We start from the raw sequence: 20,227 nt of genomic DNA, 5'->3' as shown, positions 1-20,227 counted from the left end.
AACCAGAAAAAAGTCATATTTTATATGAAATCATTATAAAACCGCTTCAATCATCTGCTCCCATTTTAAACTCTTAAAGTCCCGGATCCAGTTCCACAGTTGCGAGTTGAGGCGACTCTGAGTAAGAATCATATCATTTCCAATGAGTAAAACTCTCTAAACTCTGTGGAACTGGATGCTGAGATTATTCTGATGATCCTATCAGTATTTGTTCTTTATTCGTGATAATCTTACATTACAGTTTTATTTCAAGTGATATAAACTGCTGTTGTTTATTTTCTCGCTATTTGCTCATCTCTTTATTTCTCAGTATTAACAATCAGTGAATAATCAATCGCATTCAAACGAAAATAAAATGTTTAAAAGTTTATCACCTATAACCCCAACTCGAATCTTTGACGTAACTGGGGCCACGAGTATTTTTGATAAAACATATATTTGTCGCTATATCAATACCGGGTTCGAACCCCAAGACACCTTTTTGTGACTGAAATACATCAAAATTGTAAATTCGATAGTTCAACAATATTCTAATGTTGGACTTAACGCATCATGAGTATCCGCTTTAAATCAGCGATCACTGTTTGTAACCATTGCCTGGCTCCAAAGGCTGGTCCATCCTCTATTCAGCGTCGGAATCACTGGTGTCAGGGATGATTGGATTCGACCCCGGGACACGCCATGTATTCATTTCAGTATTTTAATTATTTCTATGAAACCAACAGAAAGTATTTATTACTGAGACAAGATTTTGTTAAATCGACGCCAGTTTTTGCTTACGTATCAACAACACGATTACAAGTCATTGTATCCAAGGAGTTACGTCGTCTCCTGGATACGCGTGTATATAATACTGTAGAATTAATAGATCTAGGAATAAATTGTTGTCTTTGTAAATATTTAGGAGTAATTGTTTTAGATCAATTGTTATACGTATTATTGGTCGAATTCGATAAAGACTCGCGAATAGTCAGAGGTGTCAACAGCATTTCTGTAAGTTGAGATGGGATACGAAGTCCTCGCGTACCAGGGGCGGTGTTGTAAGATGTCTTCCCTGGAATGTGAGGATATGAATCTTGTATTTATGTTGTGTCAATCTATTTTTGTGCTGTTTATGATAATTAGTGAATCTTGTGTGTCAAATCTCACGTGATCTACGACGCTATATTATGATACAATAAAGGGATCTCTCAAAAATACTTAATTCTTGTTTTAATGATTATTCAGTGTCTGCTAGGGCTCTGCCTATGGCTAGTGAGGATCCGCCAGATGTGCTGCTGTACAGTAGGACATCTTTTGGGTACGGAGTCTAGAATCTCCGGCCATGGGGTCCGCACTCGGGCAGAGTCTGGGGAAATTGACTCCGAACGAAAGGTCTATAGCGATGGATAAGTTGATGAAATAATAGTTTTCCTTTCTGGGCAGCAGAAAGCCTCAATAACATATACATTGTATTCATTCATAATTCTTTAGCATGCCACAGTAGGAAAATCGAGCGCGTCAGATCTGTACCGTAAGGTGCTGCCCCTAAATGAGACGGTAAATGTGTGAACTAATTTGTTACTCGCATGCCAGAGAGGTCGTTGAGCGAATTAATACACGCTGCATATAGTTTTTAATCAAGGTGGTCATTTAGCCTCAATAACATCTACATCATTGTATCATATTCATAATTCTTTAGCATGCCACAGTAAGAAAATCGAGCGCGTCAGATCTGTACCGTAAGGTGCTGCCCCTAAATGAGACGGTAAATGTGTGAACTAATTTGTTACTCGCATGCCAGAGTGTACGGTTGTACAGAGACGCTACCCGGTGTCAGTCTGAAGGTCATTGAGCGAATTCAAACACACTGCATATGGTTTTTAATCAAAGCGGTCATTTTTGGCAAATTTTACATCAATTTAAGAAGGAATTATGGCTTCGGAAGGAAATGATTTAGATGTAGGTATAAATTTGATTTCAATGATTCCATTGCATCCTGATCTGATACTACAACAAAGTACAAAAATGAATAGGTTTCTTATGAATATATGTTAGTCCTTATCTTTAGTTTAATCTCTGTCTCTGATGTGTACTTATTGAAATGTTTCGGACGAATACCAACAACCAGACCATGTTGACGTAGTTGTGTACCTACGGGGTTCCCCTTTTTGGTAACAATCGACTAAAAGAAACCCATCCCTCATTCATCTCCTGACCAGCCTACCCACTGGGACTTGTCACGGTTCATTATCAAATGTGACCTATGGGCCCTACCAGCACCTACCCATGAAGAACTGCTGCTCCTGAAAACTGACATAATAATTCTTTATTGATTTATTTGTAAAGGTGACAAAGAATGAATATAAATTGGAAGCAGATACAGAATTAAGATTTGAAGTTGAATCGGGAGCTCAAGTAACAATAGAGGTAAATCAGTCAGTAACTAATTACCGCTGATTCTAAAAATCAATGAAATGATGTTGATATTTTACTGAACATTGTTGTTTAGTTGGTCGAAGGTAAAGCTGAAATATTTGGTTCAGAACTCGCTATTGGTAAGAAGTATGTATTTTCGTCCAGTGCTAAAGTAGCTGTGTTTACCTGGCACGGATGTCTAATTACTATATCCTTTTACTCATCAAAACAGTTCTACTGTCATTTGTGTCGCATCATTTCGATGTTTATCTCCGTCGTTGAATGTAACTCTCAATTATAAACAATCCTTGACGTAATAAGATAAAATCCCACTATTTACAGATTAAAAGAATTTAAAAACCAGAATTTATTTGTTAAATCTAAAATATTTAAAAGACACGACGTTTCGATCTCACCCTAGAGATCATCGTCAGGTGTCAAAGGGTGAGATCGAAACGTCTTGTCTTTTAAATATTTTAGATTTAATAGATGAATTCTGGTTTTTAAATTCTTTTAATCTGTAAATAGTGGGATTTTATCTTATTATCCGTTCACCACGTTTGAGTGGTGGTCATCGTTCTACCAATCCTTGACGTATTTATAAACTTGACCGGTAAAACTGAGGTAGCGTATATAGCTAAAGAAACTCCGATGGGTTTATACGTGAATACACACGCAGCTCTGGAGCAGATGAGACAGAAAGCTGATGAAAGTGGACGCGGTCCAAGGGTATGTAATGCTTGTATCAAATCTGGGCCTTGTTTGTGTCAAAGGCCCAGATTAACGCCCAAGGGCCTTGTTTGTGGCTATAGAACGAAAATGGGCTCAGATTGTTCTTAAGTTGGATAAATAAGTTATAGAACTTAAGTGATCTTAGACTGGTTTAGACTGATCTGTTAGATTGGTTATAGAACTAAGATGAGCTTAGACTGGTCTTAAGTTGTTAGATTGGTTATAGAACCAAAATGAGTTTAGACTGGTCTGAAGTTGTTAGATGGTTATAGAACTAAGATGAGCTTAGACTGGTCTTAAGTTGTTAGATTGGTTATAGAACTAAGATGAGCTTAGACTGGTCTTAATTTGTTAGATTGGTTATAGAACTAAAATGGGGTAAGCGATCTTTGGATAAGTTTAAAAGCGTCTTCTATGTTGATTTGTTTTATAGGTGATGGTTGTCGGGCCGACTGACGTAGGGAAGAGCACATTGTGTAAGATATTATTGAACTATGCTGTGCGTCTTGGACGGATCCCGATTTTTGTAGATTTAGATGTTGGACAAGGAAACGTCGGAATACCGGGCACTATTGGTAAATATTGTCATATTGTTACATGTTTTAGTAATACACATGTACATTGTAATATCTATTGTAGGAGCTCTGATAGTTGAGAGATATGTACATTGTAATATCTATTGTAGGAGCTCTGATAGTTGAAAGACCCGCTGATGTTGAAGAGGGTAATTTCGCGCAGACGGCGCCACTAGTTTATCATTTTGGACACGCGTCTCCCAGTAGTAACATCTCACTGTATAATCGATTAGTCTCGAGATTAGCGTTAATCTGTAACGAACGATGTGAAGTGAGCAAAAAAGGTAATCAATTAATTAATCATCAGTTATTACAGTTTAGTTAATTGATTCGATTCTGAATAGTTGTTGACCCGATGAAGTAGTGAAAGCTCATAATGAATTCAAGTAAACCTGCCCACAGTGACTTCCTGTTTCAACCATGTTTGATGAATAATTGATAATGCTGTGTATTTATAGCTAATGCTAGTGGAATAATAATAAACACATGTGGATGGGTTCGAGGAGGTGGATATCAGTGTTTAATTCATGCAGCTGGAGCATTTGAAGGTTAGTTCCCTCCCCTCCCCTTCCCTCACTCCCCTCTTCCTCTCTTCCTTTCCCTCACTCCCTGTCCCTCTCGTTTCACTCGTGTATCTCTCCGGCGTTTATTAATCCGTTGTTTGTTTGTTTTTAGTTGATGTTATCGTCGTTTTGGATCAAGAAAGAATTTATAATGAATTGAAACGAGATATGCCTGATTTCGTTAAAGTCGTTCTTCTTCCTAAATCTGGAGGGGTAGGTTTATCAAGGATCTAGTCTACTGTATAGACCTGCACAATACGGATTAAGAAAAAAATATCTAACTGAGCATTTTAACATTTAGACCCAAATCTATGAATGAGCTATTTGCAAAATCAAGCTTGATCCAATTTTTGAAAATGGCCTTAGAATTTTGGATCGAAACATCAAATGCTCATTTAGTTTTATCTTCACCCGTATATCGCGGGTCTTTACTTCAAACAGTATACTATAAGACAATCACGTGTCCGTGGAAACCAATAGTTTGTTATCTCATGAATTTGAATTTGAATCAGTTCCATGGCGAGTAAGGAGTTTACTGGTAATTCAGCGAGATGATGATGTTATTTATTTCACAGGTTGTTGAGAGGACTCAACAGGCTCGAGCTGATAGTCGAGACGCTCGAGTTAGACAGAATTTCTACGGCATCAAAAACAATCTTTTCCCGCACGCGTTTGAAGTGAAATTCAGCGAAGTCAAAATATTCAAAATCGGAGGTAAAAAAGACGTGGTCATTTTATAGTCTTAGATTGATCTGTGATGATGTACTGATGAATGCTGTTTATATTTGTAGCTCCTGATTTACCAGATTCATGTTTACCGCTCGGAATGAAACCACAAGATAATAAAACTAAACTAGTTCCAGTTTCACCAGGTAAAATCCGTTCAGATATCAGCTCTCCGTTCTGGACCCAGTTACTCAGGTTCAACTTTCAGTTAAGATGATTTTCAATGTTTTAACTCAGAAATTTGAAATGTGTTCTAGCTAGGTTAAGATTACCAGTAGATTTCTACATTCAGGTCTACGGTTGTTTATGTTTGAGTAAGAATAAGTTTACCGGCGCTGTATATAGTGAAACTTGTCAGTATCCTAAACCTGTCTGTGGTCAATAACCTAAACCTGTCAAACCACTGGTATAAGCCTATCTGAGTTAAAAGCTTACCGCCGACGATTAGGTAACTAACTCAAGTGAAATCCTTACTTAGAACTGGGTCTATAGTGAAATCTAGAACTAAGTAGGATTCTATAAGTAGAGATATAAGGCTAAACAAAAATGATACCTTGTTTCTCCGCAGCGGCCGGGTGATTTTTGTAAAGTATGATAAAATTTATAAACAGTTCATTTCTATAGCGGCTGGGTCTGTTATGGTAAAATTGATCACGATTTTTAAAAAAAGTAATGTATAGGGTAGATAGGCGGCCGGCCGGGTCAACATTTAAGCTCAGCAGAGCGGAGAAACAAGGTATCAATTTTTTTTGGCCTAATTGATGTTGTTTTGTTATTACAGGTCCAGGTTTATTACATCACGTACTCAGTGTTAGTATGGCTGTATCTACTGACGAGGACATCGTACAAACTAATGTAGCTGGATTCATCGTAGTGTAAGTATTACTACACACAGTAAACAAGGCTTCATCATCCGTCTGATAAACTAATCATCTAAATCTCTGATGCGTTTTAGGAATGGAGTGAATTTAGATCGTCAAACGTTGAGTATTCTCTCCCCGTCACAGAGACCATTACCGCGTAATATTCTACTCGTTATGGACGTTCAATTTATGGACATTCGATGAATGAATGAATGAAATCAAAATGAAAATCAAATTAATTTTATAAACAAATAAATATGCATTTAATTCACTGAATTGTGAGTGTTGAGTTGTTAGATTGTAGAGATGCAGGTGCTCTTACATGACTTGGTCTTGGGTAATGGAAATGACTGCTCCTACTGCGTCCCTACGCCTGGATTCAGCATCTGTCTCTGCTGATAATCTGTCTGTTATGTTGACTACAGTATCTGTATGAGAAGATGGTATTCGTCAATACAAAAACAACTTCTGGAGGCAGAATTGTGTTGTGAATTTAAAATATAGCTTTATTTCATTCACACATAAATAATAATCAATAAATCCCTCTTAAACATAAAATATTGATAATAACTCAAACCATAAGAGACAATAAACTTGTGTGACTTACAAACACTGGCTCATACAGCAGGGGATCTTACTACAGTCAACTCCTCATTACCGGTGTACCTTAGTCTGATGGATCATTGAGTAGAACTGAATATCAAGTTAGACAATGAATTTCAAAGTGGATAACAAGAGTTGACCGTACTAAAACAGACTAAGACCAGTCATAATTTGCATTGTCAATAAGTCTGGTCTCATGGAACCAACCCCTCAATTCAACGATCAAACCTGCTTAAACCTGAACCAAGACCCAAACAATTCATCATCAGATTACAACATATTTTGATTTAAAGTATACTAGATTTAAGCAGGTATAACTGGACTGACTGACTAGTTAGTGACTTCTATGAATCATCCTGTAAACCATTATTACTATTATTATTTACACTCTTTTTCACAATAATTGCCAACTCTTTAACTTGCGGTTTTAACTCTTCGAGTTTATTTTCTATTTCCACTAATTTCCCGTCGTTATTTTCTGATTTCTGTTTCAACTGTTTTATTACCAGATCTGTAAAAACAAGACGCATTCACACAATGAATTCAATATGTGAAGCCGATTCATAGGTAGAGCTTAATCTGGTTGAAACGAATGCACCAGAAGAGAATGCTGGAATAAGTAGAGACCAATCAATATGAGTCAAATGTTATCAGAAAACTGGGACTAGTTTCACAGAGAACACGCAATTCAACATAAACTGGACAGTTGTAGGTTCAGTTTGACTTCAAAGACGTAGGAGGAACCTAGAGTGAAAACTTCACTTTCCAACTGCAGAGAACTACGGAACTAGATCAAACAGAATGAGAATGAAATCGAACAAACCTTGATATTCAGTGAGTAATTGATGTTGCTCTTGTAACATGTGATCAGCGAGGAATGTGAGTATATGCGGAACACAGCGTCCGGGAGCGTGCACCATACAGCCGCTAAACGTTTGAAATAATACAACAGCCACGAGATGTAACAACATCGCTGAATCCTGTTCTAACTTTAACTGATCCAATAAAACTTGACGATGACTAAAAATCAGTTGTCTGTAAATGAAATAAATCGATATAATTACTAACAAGGTTAAAAGTACATCCATACAAAGAGGACTGCACAATTATTGACTCTCCTCTCTCTCTTCCCTGTTCTCCTCTCCCCTCTCCTCTCTCTTAACTTTTCTCCTCTCTCCCCTCCCCTCCCCTCTCTCTCTCTCTTCTCCGCTCCTCTCTCCTCCCCTCTCCGCTCCTCTCTCCTCCCCTCTCTCCTTTCCCCCTCCCAAACATACTTTAGTTGCCCACAAGGAAAATCTAGGATATTGCTTAATACCTTTCTTTTTTCTTGTCAGGTTTTTTCAGCATGATTCCCAGACAACTCGGGTCACAGATTAAATCCAGAGCCACATGAAACTCGTCTAAACTCTGCAGAAAAAACAACACAATCAGACAAATAGATAGAAACAGTTTATACAGATAAACTGTGGAACTGGGTCCAGGGCCCTGGAACTGGATCCAGGAATGTGGAATCTGGATCCAGGGCCCTGGAACTGGATCCAGGGCCCTGGACCTGGATCCAGGAATGTTGAATCTGGATCCAGGGCCCTGGAACTGGATCCAGGAATGTGGAATCTGGATCCAGGGCCCTGGAACTGGATCCAGGAATGTGGAATCTGGATCCAGGGCCATGGAACTGGATCCAGGAATGTTGAATCTGGATCCAGGGCCCTGGAACTGGATCAAGAATGTGGAATCTGGATCCAGGGCCGAGGAACTGGATCCAGGAATGTTGAATCTGGATTCTGTTGCAGTATTTACCTCTTTATTCAAAGATGTATGAAGTTTAGTTAATGATACTTTGACATCGTCTGGTAATTTACTCAGCAGACGAACTCTAGCCTGTAAAATATATAATAGTCATTGTTACAATAAATTCATTAAAATATCAATAATTGTTTCATTTTCTTCAGAGGCAAAAGCTATAAACAGAATTAAAGTTACCATTTCTATTTACAGAATAACAGAACCTAGTTCCACAACACTGTCGGTCAAAATTTGACTTTCGAGATGAAAGCTTGGAAATAAACCGATTCTAAAAAACTCTATAAAATCAAACTGCGGAACTGGATCCTGAGCCGGATTTTAGTGTTACCTCGGTTGTCATTTCAGCGTCATCTCCTAAAGACATCATTTTATCCGTAGCTACAGCACCAAATATAAGATTAGTGATATCTGTTGAGATGGTTTTCAGTAAATGTTTACTCAATTGTATTTGTAATTCACCTGAAATTATACAGTTTATAAAATCATCTTAATATCATACAAACAAACTGCATTCATCTCTGAACCCACTGTTAGCCAGTCACTGAAACTCAGCAGTCTCAACAGGATTCGAGCTCTGGATCACTCAACTTCTCTGAGGCTATGTGAAGTACACTGACACTTGCTTAAGTCATCAGTAATGTGACGACTTACCTGATGGCGACTTAAACGAGATTGACTTGAATAGAATTCATTTATTTCATTGAAATTTCTACTAATGCTACAACAGTAAACCCCTCATTAATCTGGATCAACAGAAACTGATGATAAAATTCATTGAATTTATCAGAAATTGTGAATAGAAAGTTTATAAAGGTACGAGTACAACAACAGCAGCAGCAGCAGCAGCAGCAGCAGCAGCAGCAGCAGCAGCAGCAGCAGCAGCAGCAGCAGCAGCAGCAGCAGCAGCAGCAGCAGCAGCAGCTGCAGCAGTATGTGATCCAGATTAACAGAGTTTTAACTGGTATCAAAAAACCTTTCTCAACCTACTCATGCATGTTCTAATTCAATCGATACAAATCTTTATTGATTCTTTACGGAAATTCTTTACCAAAAATACAGTAAAACTTGCTCTCAATTCGGGACACGAGATGATTATAGAATTATTAGCACGAACAAGTTTTACTGTATTTATACTGAGTCGGTAACATTAGTATACTCTCAGTAAACCTTGCCTGACTCGGACACACGGAAAACCAAGACTTTCGATTAATTCTGACAAAAACAAAATTATTTTCTTATCCTTAATTAGGATTTTGCTTCACTCAGACCAATTTTACCGGTTCCAGTTTGCCCGAGTTAGGCAACAGTTACTGTATAAAATGCAGATTGGTGACTGAAAAGTGTTAAGTTGGATGACAGCATACTCACTATGATCATTATTACCACGTAGTTTTAAAACTGAAAAATATAAGCACCGATAAATCTGAGGAATTCCATTTTAATCAGATTTACATCTGTCTGCGTGACTCGCTGTCAAATACATGCAACATGCATCAAGCATTTTAAAGCTCCATTAATGAATTACGGATTAATGATTCAGGATCCAGTTACACAGTTCCATTAATTAGACTCTTACAGTTTTAAATATTGTTGTGAACTAATTCTAACTGTAAATGAAGTGTACTCAGATCTTTGCAACTGGGACCTGTATGATGACATCAAAACACGACTATGCATTGTGTTATAGCTAAGCTGTGAAGCTTGAATTATTATTAAGATTAATATTTTAATCAATTATTGATTTATGTTTAGATGAGTGAATGAATGAATATGAATTAAGCTTAGAATGAGAGGTAAATTTAAAATACTGAGATTTTCTAAAGCTAAAAATAGTTAAAACATAGAAGCGCTTAATTAACTACCACAAAAAACTCCAAAACACCGAGAATAAAAACAACACTGAAAACCACGGTTGAAATAAAACGTTGAAACTTACGATTGAAATATTTAATTCCTTTCTCGAATAGTTTTATGTTCGTCCACAAACCGTTGATTTTATCTTGTAATTCCGAGTGTGTCTTTTTGCGTCCAGATGATGTCGCTGTTTGAGTCGTTTGTAAATAAACTGATTTGATTGATTCTTGATACTGTCTCTTCAGCGGCCTGTAAATATACATTACATTAATATCAGTGCCATTGAGATGGACAGGGGGAGGGGGGACGGGGGGTCTCTGTACGGGGAGGGTTACTGGGGTATATATAGGGGGGTTTACTGGTAGCCCCGTAGGGGAGGGTTAGAAGACTAGCAAGGTGATACTAGGGGTTTCCAGGGAGATAGTGTATTTAAGTGTACTGGGGCCTCTGTTGTGGGGAGGAGGCAGCCTCTATTTGGGGAGAGGTGGTCTCTGTAGGGGGAGAAGTGGTCTCTGTTGGAGGAGAGGGGGTCTCTGTTGGAGGAGAGGAGGTCTCTGTTGGAGGAGAGGGGGTCTCTGTACGGGGAAGAGGGGGTCTCTGTCGGGGGAGAGGGGGTCTCTGTCGGGGGATTCTCTGTCGGGTGTTAGTGATTATTACCTGTATAGTTGTTGCGCAATCTCAGTTATAAATTCTGACGGACATTCACTCAATGATTTCATTAATTGCTCCTCTATCTGTTCAACTGTTAGAAATTCGACTTCGACGTTTCCTCTCGATCTTGACGAGGATGATGAACTAAAATCATCATTCTCATCATCATCATCACCTCCTCCTCGACCTCCTTTTCCTCCTTTCTTCTTGACAGATTTAGTTTTAGTTTCTCTTCCTTGAGTTCCGCCACCTTTACTGCTACCTGAAATCAATCAATGATCAACAATCAGAAATCAGTGGTCGAGTTGAATCAAGATGAGTTGATTTGAGATATTTCTGAGTTGATTTTTGAGATATCTGAGGAGTTGATTTTTGATATTTCTGAGGAGTTGATTTTTGATATTTCTGAGGAGTTGATTTCTGAGATTTCTGAGTTGATTTTTGAGATTTCTGAGGAGTTGATTTCTGAGATTTCTGAGTTGATTTTTGAGATTTCTGAGGAGTTGATTTTAGATATTTCTGAGGTGATTTTTACCGGATGCTTTTTGACGTCTCTGATCTTTCTTATTCTCTCTTCCCGACTCTTCTAATCCACTGCGTTTCTTCTCTCCGTCCGGTGAGAGTAAATTCGGATTTTGTCGAACATCCTTGAATTAGAAATTATCGCATACACAGTATCTATTCATCAGGACCAAAGAGCCAATTCCACAGTTCTGAACCCAATTCCACAATTCTGAACCCAATTCCACAGTTCTGAACCCAATTCCACAGTTCTGAACTCAATTCCACAGTTCTGAACCCAATTCCACAGTTCTGAACCCAATTCCACACTTCTGAACCCAATTCCACAGTTCTGGACTCAGTTCTACAGTTCTGAACCCAATTCCACAGTTCTGAACCCAATTCCACAGTTCTGAACCCAATTACACAGTTCTGAACCCAATTACACAGTTCTGAACCCAATTACACAGTTCTGAACCCAATTACACAGTTCTGAATTGAAAACTGTGGAACTGGATCCACATTTCAGGGATATATTTGAATGATTTCTGACACCAAGCTGGAGGGATGTTTGTTTAATACTTACATGTTCAGCCCTACCAGGCATCAAAGATTCTAACATTGATCTCTGATCAGATATTAAACTGTGTTTCACGACTATTGTGTCGCAATATATCGAAATATCTTTCTTCGATTTCGTTAACATTTGTAACAATTGAGACGAATCTTTCGTATTAAACGACGACGGCAAGAATTGCTGTAAAAATAGAAACAAAACATTCAACACATTTTACACAAAACAGCTCTAGAGAATAGAGAATGATCATGAGACTTCATCAGCCTTCTTCTAACTCAACAGGCCAGGAACTAAAGCCTAGCGCACATCGACACTGTGATTGGAGACAACTAGTTGCTACCGAACGATTACCCCGCGCACATCGAAATCTAGTTACAACCGGTCAGTTGCAGCAACTGCATGGCGCGTGTCGATCGTCGAGATCCAGAGCGCGCACATCGACGGATATGACTGCGATTGAGTACAACCAGTTGCTCAAAAGTAGAACACGGGCAACTGGCTGGAACTGGAGATAGATCGACGCTTACCAATCGTAAGCTCGCTCACATCGACACATTCAAGCAACTGATCGTATCCAGCCAGTTCCTCTCATGCGCCGAAAACTGCCTTGCAACTAGTTGTCTCCAATCGCAGTGTCGATGTGCGCTAGGCTTAATGTCCCAGACAGAAATACAGGTTTCCAAAAATTACTTTAACCCGAGGGCTAAATCTATTGAAAACGAATAGAGTTAGCCCCTGGGTTTAAGCTGATACCAGTCTATAAAAATAGCCCAATAGAGTTTTAGAGTTATTTTTCGAAATAAGAGGAGTTTTGAGGTACTTGAAAATGTTTCCTTGAGGGCTGGTTACAATGATTTAACTGAGAGTTAAATCTTAACTCGGAACTGTGGAACTGGACCCAGTTAAAGCTAAAACCGCTCTATAAAACCAGCCTAGAAGTTTTCAAGGAGTCCAGCAGGCATCCTCTGATAGGAAAATAACGTTAAACTTACACTGATGTCGACCCATGAAACAGTACGTAATGATTCATCAACCATCGCATCAACCGTATCCAATAAAACCTGTCCAACGCAACACGACCCCAAATAATATAAACTCTCCTCCTTCAACCATTTCTTTATATAGGATTTCGCATCAGTTATTCCGAGTCTGACCATATTATCATATTCTACAATAACATCATTCATTGATTACAACTAAATCGCGGACAAAACCCACTCGTGTTCCATCAGAGAGGGCTCGGAGTTGGTCACTCCTTCATACTTCAAAGTATATCAGCTTAATCAAATGCTAAAAAACAACTTGTATCAACTGTTCATAGAGCTTTATCATTATAGTGCTCTATTCCTTTTCCGTTTACATTTCAGTCGATTCTTAGAGGCTTTTCAATCTCAAATTAAGACACACCTTTTTACTACAGTTCATTTTTAAGTGCACTTTTAATTATTATTTCACATCATTGATGTTATTTTATGAGCCAAACAGGATATTTCATGAAGAATTATGGCAATAAATGATTATTATTTGCGGTGTATAAATTCAAGCTGTTTATACAGTACCCAGATATCCATTCTGTTTGAAGCATGATAGAACCCATTGAGTCTGTGTTTGTATATATATATTAGGTATATAAACACTATCACGCCTGGAACCGGTCAAACTACCCGGTAATTCAGATATCAGTTCTTCTACTACATCTATCAAATAAAATATACATTCATTCAGATCATACTGATAATTGTGGAATTATTGAGAAAGAGCACTGGGAGAAAGGAGGAGAGCGAGGGTGAGGAGAGGAAGGGGAGAGAGTTAGAAGGTGAGAGAGATGGAATGAAGAGTTACTGAGTGGGGAGCGGACAGAGGGGGGAGAGGGGAGAGAAAGTAACATGCTTACGATGCAATATTTTCTCTTGGCCTCCAATTTTGTGAAGAATGTTTGAAACTGAAGTTGGTCTGAAAATACACAAATTTTAAAACAAATGAATAATGTATCATAGGTTAAATAGAATAACTGATTGGTAAAATGATGATCAGTGCTTACCGAGTCAGAGAACTAAACGCACCACGCACTTTAGCTTTATTTCTCGAAATAAATGACTGAGTGAAGATAATATCGTGATCAAAACTGTCGATTTTACCATGAATTACTGAACCTATAAACTTATCAATCACCTACAATAGAACTTATATATTACCTTCTCTGAAGCAGAAAATTAATAAAATTATTCAATTAATCAGATATAAATGATTTACCGATGAACGAAGGTAGTCGGATGGTAGGTCGTATTTTTTCGTCAGTTCAGCTACTGTTATGTGGCCTTGTTCTTGTAAATAATCATTGATTTCTTCGGCTAAACTTCTCAAATACGACCTGAAAATAAAACATGACAACTGTGTTTAAATATATCATACTGGGTTCACTCGCAGAAAAGACTATTAAGGGGCCTTTCACAGTAGTTCATTAAGTTTACAGTTGAGATTAGTTAGTTTCCAATGTTTTAACTCTCACGTTTATTGTCATTACTGTTAATGGAACTGGATCCAAACAGTTGCACAGTTGACACTATCTACATTATAGTTAAAACTCGTTCATTTTCGATGCTTAAGACATATTCTAACCAACATAACTGTGGACCTGGATCCTGATTTTACAAAACTATAGAAAATCAATTGAACTTGAAAATTGAATTTCCATCAATTCTTGTATTCTAAAACAGAAAAAGTCCTCAGTTAAGATCTGACTCATTTGATTCAAAAAGTCAAATTTCTAACTGGTCGCGAAGTTAAAGCATATTCTTACCTATCGATGAGTTGCCCAAGAATTAAATTTACTCCTTCCGTTTTAACAATTTCATGAGCTTTAGTTTCGATATGACTAAAATCGACATTGATAATTTGCTGTAGTTCAACCAGGTTGATACGCCCTACAAAATATAAATAACACGCTTTAAACCTGACGGGGTGAGGAGAGAGAGAAAGAGTTCAACAGGATCGGAATTCTATTTTTACCTCCTCTTACTAAAAGTTCTTCGTGAATTTCTTTTTTTAATTCTTGAGGAGTTAAATATTCTTTGCCGTCGATTGTGTAGATAACGTCCAATAAATTGAGTCCGATTAATTTAGAAACAATTTCGATACAATTACGATCTGACAATCTGAAATAAACAATTCATTCGATTCAAGCTGGAAAATGTGTAAATTGGTCACCATCTCAGTTGAGTAGACACAGGGACTGTGCAGGGTAGACAGGGACTGCCGCAAGATCCCCACAATTCTGAACAAGACAATTATTCAAAGGTAATTATCTAGAAAAATTGCAAAAGCGACAAAACTGAAAAAGGTAGAATCTGTCAGATTGTTGAAATTCTGGTCTAAAAAAAGAGGACTCCACTAAAAGAGCTCACTCTTATTAAAATTTGTTAGTCCTAAAAGATAAAAAAAAAAATAATTCAATGAACCTCTGAGGGTGGAGGACTTAACTACAACTGAATACGACGATTCAAACACGGAACAGTTTTTTGACAGATATGACTGTGTGACGTGGTTGTGATCTGGCGGGCCGGGTTGGATTTCACTGAGTATCACTGTATGATTGATAGTGATATATCTCACACAGATTCACTGTATTCTTTAGTATTTAGATATAGATATAAAATACCTCTGTACTGTAGTACTGAGCTGAGCGCGCTGAAAATCTGCTGCCAATCGCTTCACTTCTTCCCAATCTGCCGACGACATGATGGAAATAGCGACTAAATCACGGGTATGGATTGGCACGAGTCCAATACCTAGAAATAGTGAATCTACTTCCTGTACCTTGATTAGAACCGATACGACCAACCTTAGCCATTTTCAAACATAACTGCCTGGGTTCGAACCCGCCACTCCACTACGTTTGTAGACATTTTATTCCATATTCCGATAGATGGTGCTTGTGAAATGTGGTACATTACAAATATTTACAACGGTTAATTCTAGCTATTTGATAGTTTATCGAAATTCCAATCGGTGGCGATAATAGTTATATGTATAATTGTATCGTACAGTCCTATTTAACTTCATTTCAACATTAGGATCATTCCCACATCTACGTTCGAACCCAGAACACCTTTACATCGGCTCATCGTCTACTTCAGCATCATGGCATATCAGAAACAGCTCGAGCAATAAGATAAAATCCCACTATTTACAGATTAAAAGAATTTAAAAACAAGAATTTATTTATTAAATCTAAAATATTTAAAAGACACGACGTTTCGATCTCACCCTAGAGATCATCGTCAGGTGTGACCTGACGAAGTCTCTGAGTAATCAGACAAGATCGGTCTGTACTCAAAGTCAAAGCCAAGAGAAAGGTGTCGATCTGTTGCCTGGACACCAGACATTCTATCTGAAAGGGGGTGGGAGGAGGGTTCAAGCTGTCTTTGAAGAGCGAGTACTTCAGATTATGAAGGTCTAAAGTCTAAACGAGTGTCTGAAGGGTATGGGTGGGTACTGGAGTAACCTCAGCAGATAGGGTAGTGCCAAGCTGCGGCAGATTGATATATGCATAATTTATGAGTAATCAGACTTGATAACTTTAATAAAAGAAAGTCTCTACATCAGCGAGAACTGTTTGAAGTGTTCATTTTACATTGGATCCTTAGTTAAATACAAATCTTATGGTTGAAAGTGAAATTGTCGTATTATCAAAATATGGATCGATGTAAATTAGCCGGGACCTGCTGGAAATCTGAACGTAAACACAATCGTATTAATGAGGTTCAACTGTCGTCTCGTTTCATTCAATTCACTTCCAGAGAAAAAAGAATCCATGTACAATAGACTTGACTAACTCGAATCAATTAAGACAAGGTGATAATTGCCACCTGCAGATAAAAGAATTTCAATGCAATAGCTCAATGTCTTTATTTCCAAGCTTGAAGAATCAATACTCCAAGATAAAAGTGACTGGACTTGAAATGATTCTAGTTAAGAGAGAGTCCACCGTACATTATATAAAGAAAAAAATAACACATACGATTTGTAGTGAACAACTAACCACTAATGATACTGATGTTAAAACAACTAGTGGTTAGTAGTTCAAATGGTATTGATAAACAATAGTTCAACAGATAATCAAACACCATAAAATCAATGTATTCATCAATATAATAATCAAACAAGTCAAGACCAAATTGTGTATCTTGAGTTTAACATCCTCAGAATGAGATGCAACACAAAAACAATCATTTTAAAGAAATAAATGTATTTACAAAGTCACGAGTACAAAATCTCACAGTGCAGTCATTCATCACTGTAACAAAACTCTAAACCAAAGTTTGACATCCTCAATTATCATTTACAAAATAATTTAACCAGCACAACAAAAACAAGAGAAGCCCTTTGAAATGTATGCATTTAAAACGCTAAGTCGCAGCACATCAGTAATTAATAACCCACAATCAGATTCAACAACAAACCAGCCAATCAAACCATCAGTTCATATTTATTTTTCAATGCGTATTTACATTCAACCTATACTGAAGCTATCAGCCTCAGAGAAGTTGGTCGGCATCCCTGGAACTAGGCTAACTCACGGTAACAAACACTGAAAGTTCCGATTTGACAGAGAAATTAGTCGGCATCTCTGGAACTACGATAACTTGCAGTAACAAACACTGAAAGTCCTGATTTGACGGAGAAATTGGTCGGCATCTCTGGAACTACGCTAACTCGCGGTAACAAACACTGAAAGTCCCGATTTGACGGAGAAATTGGTCGGCATCTCTGGAACTACGATAACTCGCGGTAACAATCACTGAAAGTCCTGATTTGATGGAGAAATTGGTCAGCATCTACGGAACTGCACTAACTCGTAGGTAACAATCACTGAAAGTCCCGAATTGACGGAGAAATTGGTCGGCATTTCTGATCTGATCTTTTCCTGTCATCTGATGTTCTACAGCCAACCACAAGCTCAATACTACAATGACAAAACACAAAATATGAATAATGATATCATTTTTAAGACTCTTCTCCAAAGATAAATATCAACTATACCTGATTTATAGTCAATTCAGAGTCACGACATCGACCTGGAGAAATTTGCTCAACACTTCCAGAACTTTGATGTTTCCCTTTCCTCTAGTATTACATGTCTTTACCAACAACGACCACAACAAACAGACAAACCACTGGCTACAACAGAAATACATGAAATAAAAGTAACCAGCTTCATTGAGTCTGCTGTTCCTACCATGAAATTCATATCAGGTTTAATCATACCTGATTTATAGTCAATTCAGACTCATGACTTGGACCTTGAGAAAGTTGCTGAACGCTTCGTGAACTCCAATGTGTTCCTTTCCTCTCTACCAACAACCAACAAACAGACAAACCACTGGCTACAACAGAAATACATAGAATAAAAGTAACCAGCATCATTAAGTCTGCTGTTCCTACAATGAAATTCATATCAAGTTCAATTATACCTGATTATAGTCAATTCAGACTTATGACTTAAAAAAAGAAAGTGCTCAGAACTCCAGCAACTTTTAGTATCTTCTTGAACTTTCTGTTTGATGTGGAGATTCCTCAGAATACCTTCGATTTCTACAGACAAACACTGAAAGAAGAAATTGTTCAGCATCTCTGATCTGATCTTCCTGTCATCTGATATTGTACAGCCAACCACAAGCTCAATACTATAATGTACACAGAAAAATGAATAATTCTTAAAAAAAGAAATTTTAATTTTACCTGATTTATAGTCAATTCAGACTTATGGCACCTTAAATACTGCTCTGCACAACTGGAACAATCCTGAATGGCGGTTCCCATCAATCCTTTGGTATTTCGTACTTGACGACCAAATCAATACACACTACAATAAGATAACATGCAATTATTACATGTTATAACTAACTTACCGTCCTAGTTGAAACATTCTTATCTACAAAACAATTCATAGCAATATATATTTTACCTGATTTATAGTCTTGACTTAGCGAAATTTCTCAGAACCTCAGAAACTTTCGGTATCATCTTGAACTTTCTGTTTGAGGGGTGGAGATTTCCTACGATCTCTGCTGACAACAGACACCAATTCAACGCTTCTCTCTCTGGGACTCTCTTTCTTCCTCTTTTCTCTCATTTTACTCATTAATATTTAACTATGCAACACTTTTCATTTTTACAACATAATAAAATGGACATTATGTTTTTCTTTACATCATCGTTGTTGGAGATTGTACAAGAAATGACACAAACATACCTTCTTTAATTTTAAACTCACAGCTGTTTGTAAATTCTTTCCACACACAAAGATGGCATGCTGCAAGCTGATCAATTTGTTTACCATGCGCATGGACCCGCGGGTGTGCCAGTGCTGTTTTGTGCAATCGATGCGTCGGTGTAAGTGCAAAGTGGGACGTCAAGTGCAAAGTGGGACGTCAAGTGCAAATTTGGACGTCAAATGCAAAGTGGGATGTCAAGTGCAAATTGGACGTCAAATGCAAAGTGGGACGTCAAGTGCAAAATGGGATGTCAGGTGTAAATTGGGACGTAAATTGTTTTCACCAGTGTTTACGATGATCAACCATCTTTCTGAAGATGTTTAAAGCAATTTGAATTCTAACAGTTTTTTTACACTGTCGGCTCACAGATTTAAAAACTGGTTTACCTCATCATCAGAGTTTAGACGCCGACAATTTTATCACTCCTTAAGTGGAGTAATATAATCAAGTCACTAACAATTCAGTTTTGTCAATTCAAAAAGGGAAAGGAGGGGAAGGCATTAAACCTCAATATCACCCCAGCCTTAGGTCACTTACAATTCAGTGTATGTCACAATTAACTTGACAATTCTAGAGGGGGAGGGATCACTAAATTTCAATTTTATCACAAACAATTGTTTAGCAGTAATTTACCAACAGTGTTTTTTAACACGTAACTTCCATCAACACCTTTTGAAGGAGGTCATCAGTGTTGTAACACACTGACAATTCTGTTCATTAGTCACGTTTCTACATGACAGTTCACAACCTTCAGGTGAAGCTATCAAACAATAGCATCTTTGAGTATAACACTTTTAAAATGAGTAATGTGATAATAATTTGCTGATACAATATATACAAAGAACCAACACCAGCATTATATCAATGATTCAACCACCCCAAAGCTATCGATGGATAGCTGTTTTAAATATTTATACATTTAAAACGTAAAGTCGTAATAAGGACGATCAGGAAACATAATCAATCCCATTTCACCATTACAATATATACAAAGTACCAACACCAGCGACATTTCAATGATACAACCACCACAAAGCTATCGATGGATAGTTGTTTTAAATATTTATACATTTAAAACGTAAAGTCGCAATAAGGACGATCA

The 20,227-nt window shown here is 37.6% G+C and overlaps 2 protein-coding genes and 1 long non-coding RNA gene across 7 annotated transcripts; 1 reads left to right on the top strand and 2 right to left on the bottom strand.

Moving 5' to 3' along the window:
- Window positions 1–1,816: 1,816 nt before the first annotated feature.
- On the top strand, window positions 1,817–6,123 carry LOC141907436 (polyribonucleotide 5'-hydroxyl-kinase Clp1-like). Its single transcript, XM_074797081.1, has 12 exons — window positions 1,817–1,941; window positions 2,329–2,409; window positions 2,492–2,605; window positions 3,004–3,126; window positions 3,563–3,704; window positions 3,815–3,988; window positions 4,163–4,252; window positions 4,380–4,480; window positions 4,843–4,981; window positions 5,059–5,139; window positions 5,775–5,868; window positions 5,949–6,123. The coding sequence occupies exons 1-12, from the start codon at window positions 1,915–1,917 to the stop codon at window positions 6,058–6,060; spliced, it is 1,278 nt and encodes a 425-aa protein (XP_074653182.1). The 5' UTR covers window positions 1,817–1,914; the 3' UTR covers window positions 6,061–6,123.
- A 29-nt stretch (window positions 6,124–6,152) lies between these two features.
- Window positions 6,153–15,603, bottom strand: LOC141907405 (E3 UFM1-protein ligase 1-like). 3 transcript variants are annotated; one of them, XM_074797052.1, is made up of 19 exons: window positions 15,507–15,603; window positions 14,858–15,003; window positions 14,649–14,772; window positions 14,102–14,219; window positions 13,890–14,020; window positions 13,743–13,801; window positions 13,408–13,545; window positions 12,841–13,016; window positions 11,858–12,028; window positions 11,306–11,417; window positions 10,777–11,032; window positions 10,202–10,368; window positions 9,634–9,663; window positions 8,594–8,724; window positions 8,260–8,340; window positions 7,775–7,866; window positions 7,283–7,494; window positions 6,846–6,970; window positions 6,153–6,284 (listed from the first exon to the last, which is right to left on the bottom strand). In XM_074797052.1, exons 1-19 carry the CDS (start codon window positions 15,584–15,586, stop codon window positions 6,276–6,278), a joined length of 2,358 nt encoding a protein of 785 aa, XP_074653153.1. In that variant the 5' UTR covers window positions 15,587–15,603; the 3' UTR covers window positions 6,153–6,275. The 3 variants fall into 3 exon arrangements, with proteins under 3 accessions (XP_074653153.1, XP_074653137.1, XP_074653145.1); XM_074797036.1 differs by lacking the exon at window positions 6,153–6,284 and having other exon boundaries at window positions 6,365–6,970; XM_074797044.1 differs by lacking the exons at window positions 6,153–6,284; window positions 9,634–9,663 and having other exon boundaries at window positions 6,365–6,970.
- A 1,609-nt stretch (window positions 15,604–17,212) lies between these two features.
- LOC141907445 (uncharacterized) lies at window positions 17,213–19,477 on the bottom strand. Of its 3 annotated transcripts, XR_012619488.1 has the most exons (6): window positions 18,816–19,477; window positions 18,590–18,713; window positions 18,322–18,455; window positions 18,116–18,234; window positions 17,891–18,028; window positions 17,213–17,813 (listed from the first exon to the last, which is right to left on the bottom strand). It is a non-coding gene; the product is annotated as an uncharacterized LOC141907445 (long non-coding RNA). The 3 variants fall into 3 exon arrangements; XR_012619489.1 differs by lacking the exon at window positions 18,590–18,713; XR_012619490.1 differs by lacking the exons at window positions 18,322–18,455; window positions 18,816–19,477 and having other exon boundaries at window positions 18,590–18,619.
- Window positions 19,478–20,227: the final 750 nt, after the last annotated feature.

The sequence above is a fragment of the Tubulanus polymorphus genome, chromosome 1 (genome assembly GCF_964204645.1).
Source record: "Tubulanus polymorphus chromosome 1, tnTubPoly1.2, whole genome shotgun sequence".
NCBI classification, from domain to species: Eukaryota; Metazoa; Nemertea; class Palaeonemertea; order Tubulaniformes; family Tubulanidae; genus Tubulanus; species Tubulanus polymorphus.
The sequence above is the reverse complement of the archived record's forward strand: the minus strand, read 5'-3'. Positions and strand labels throughout refer to the sequence as shown.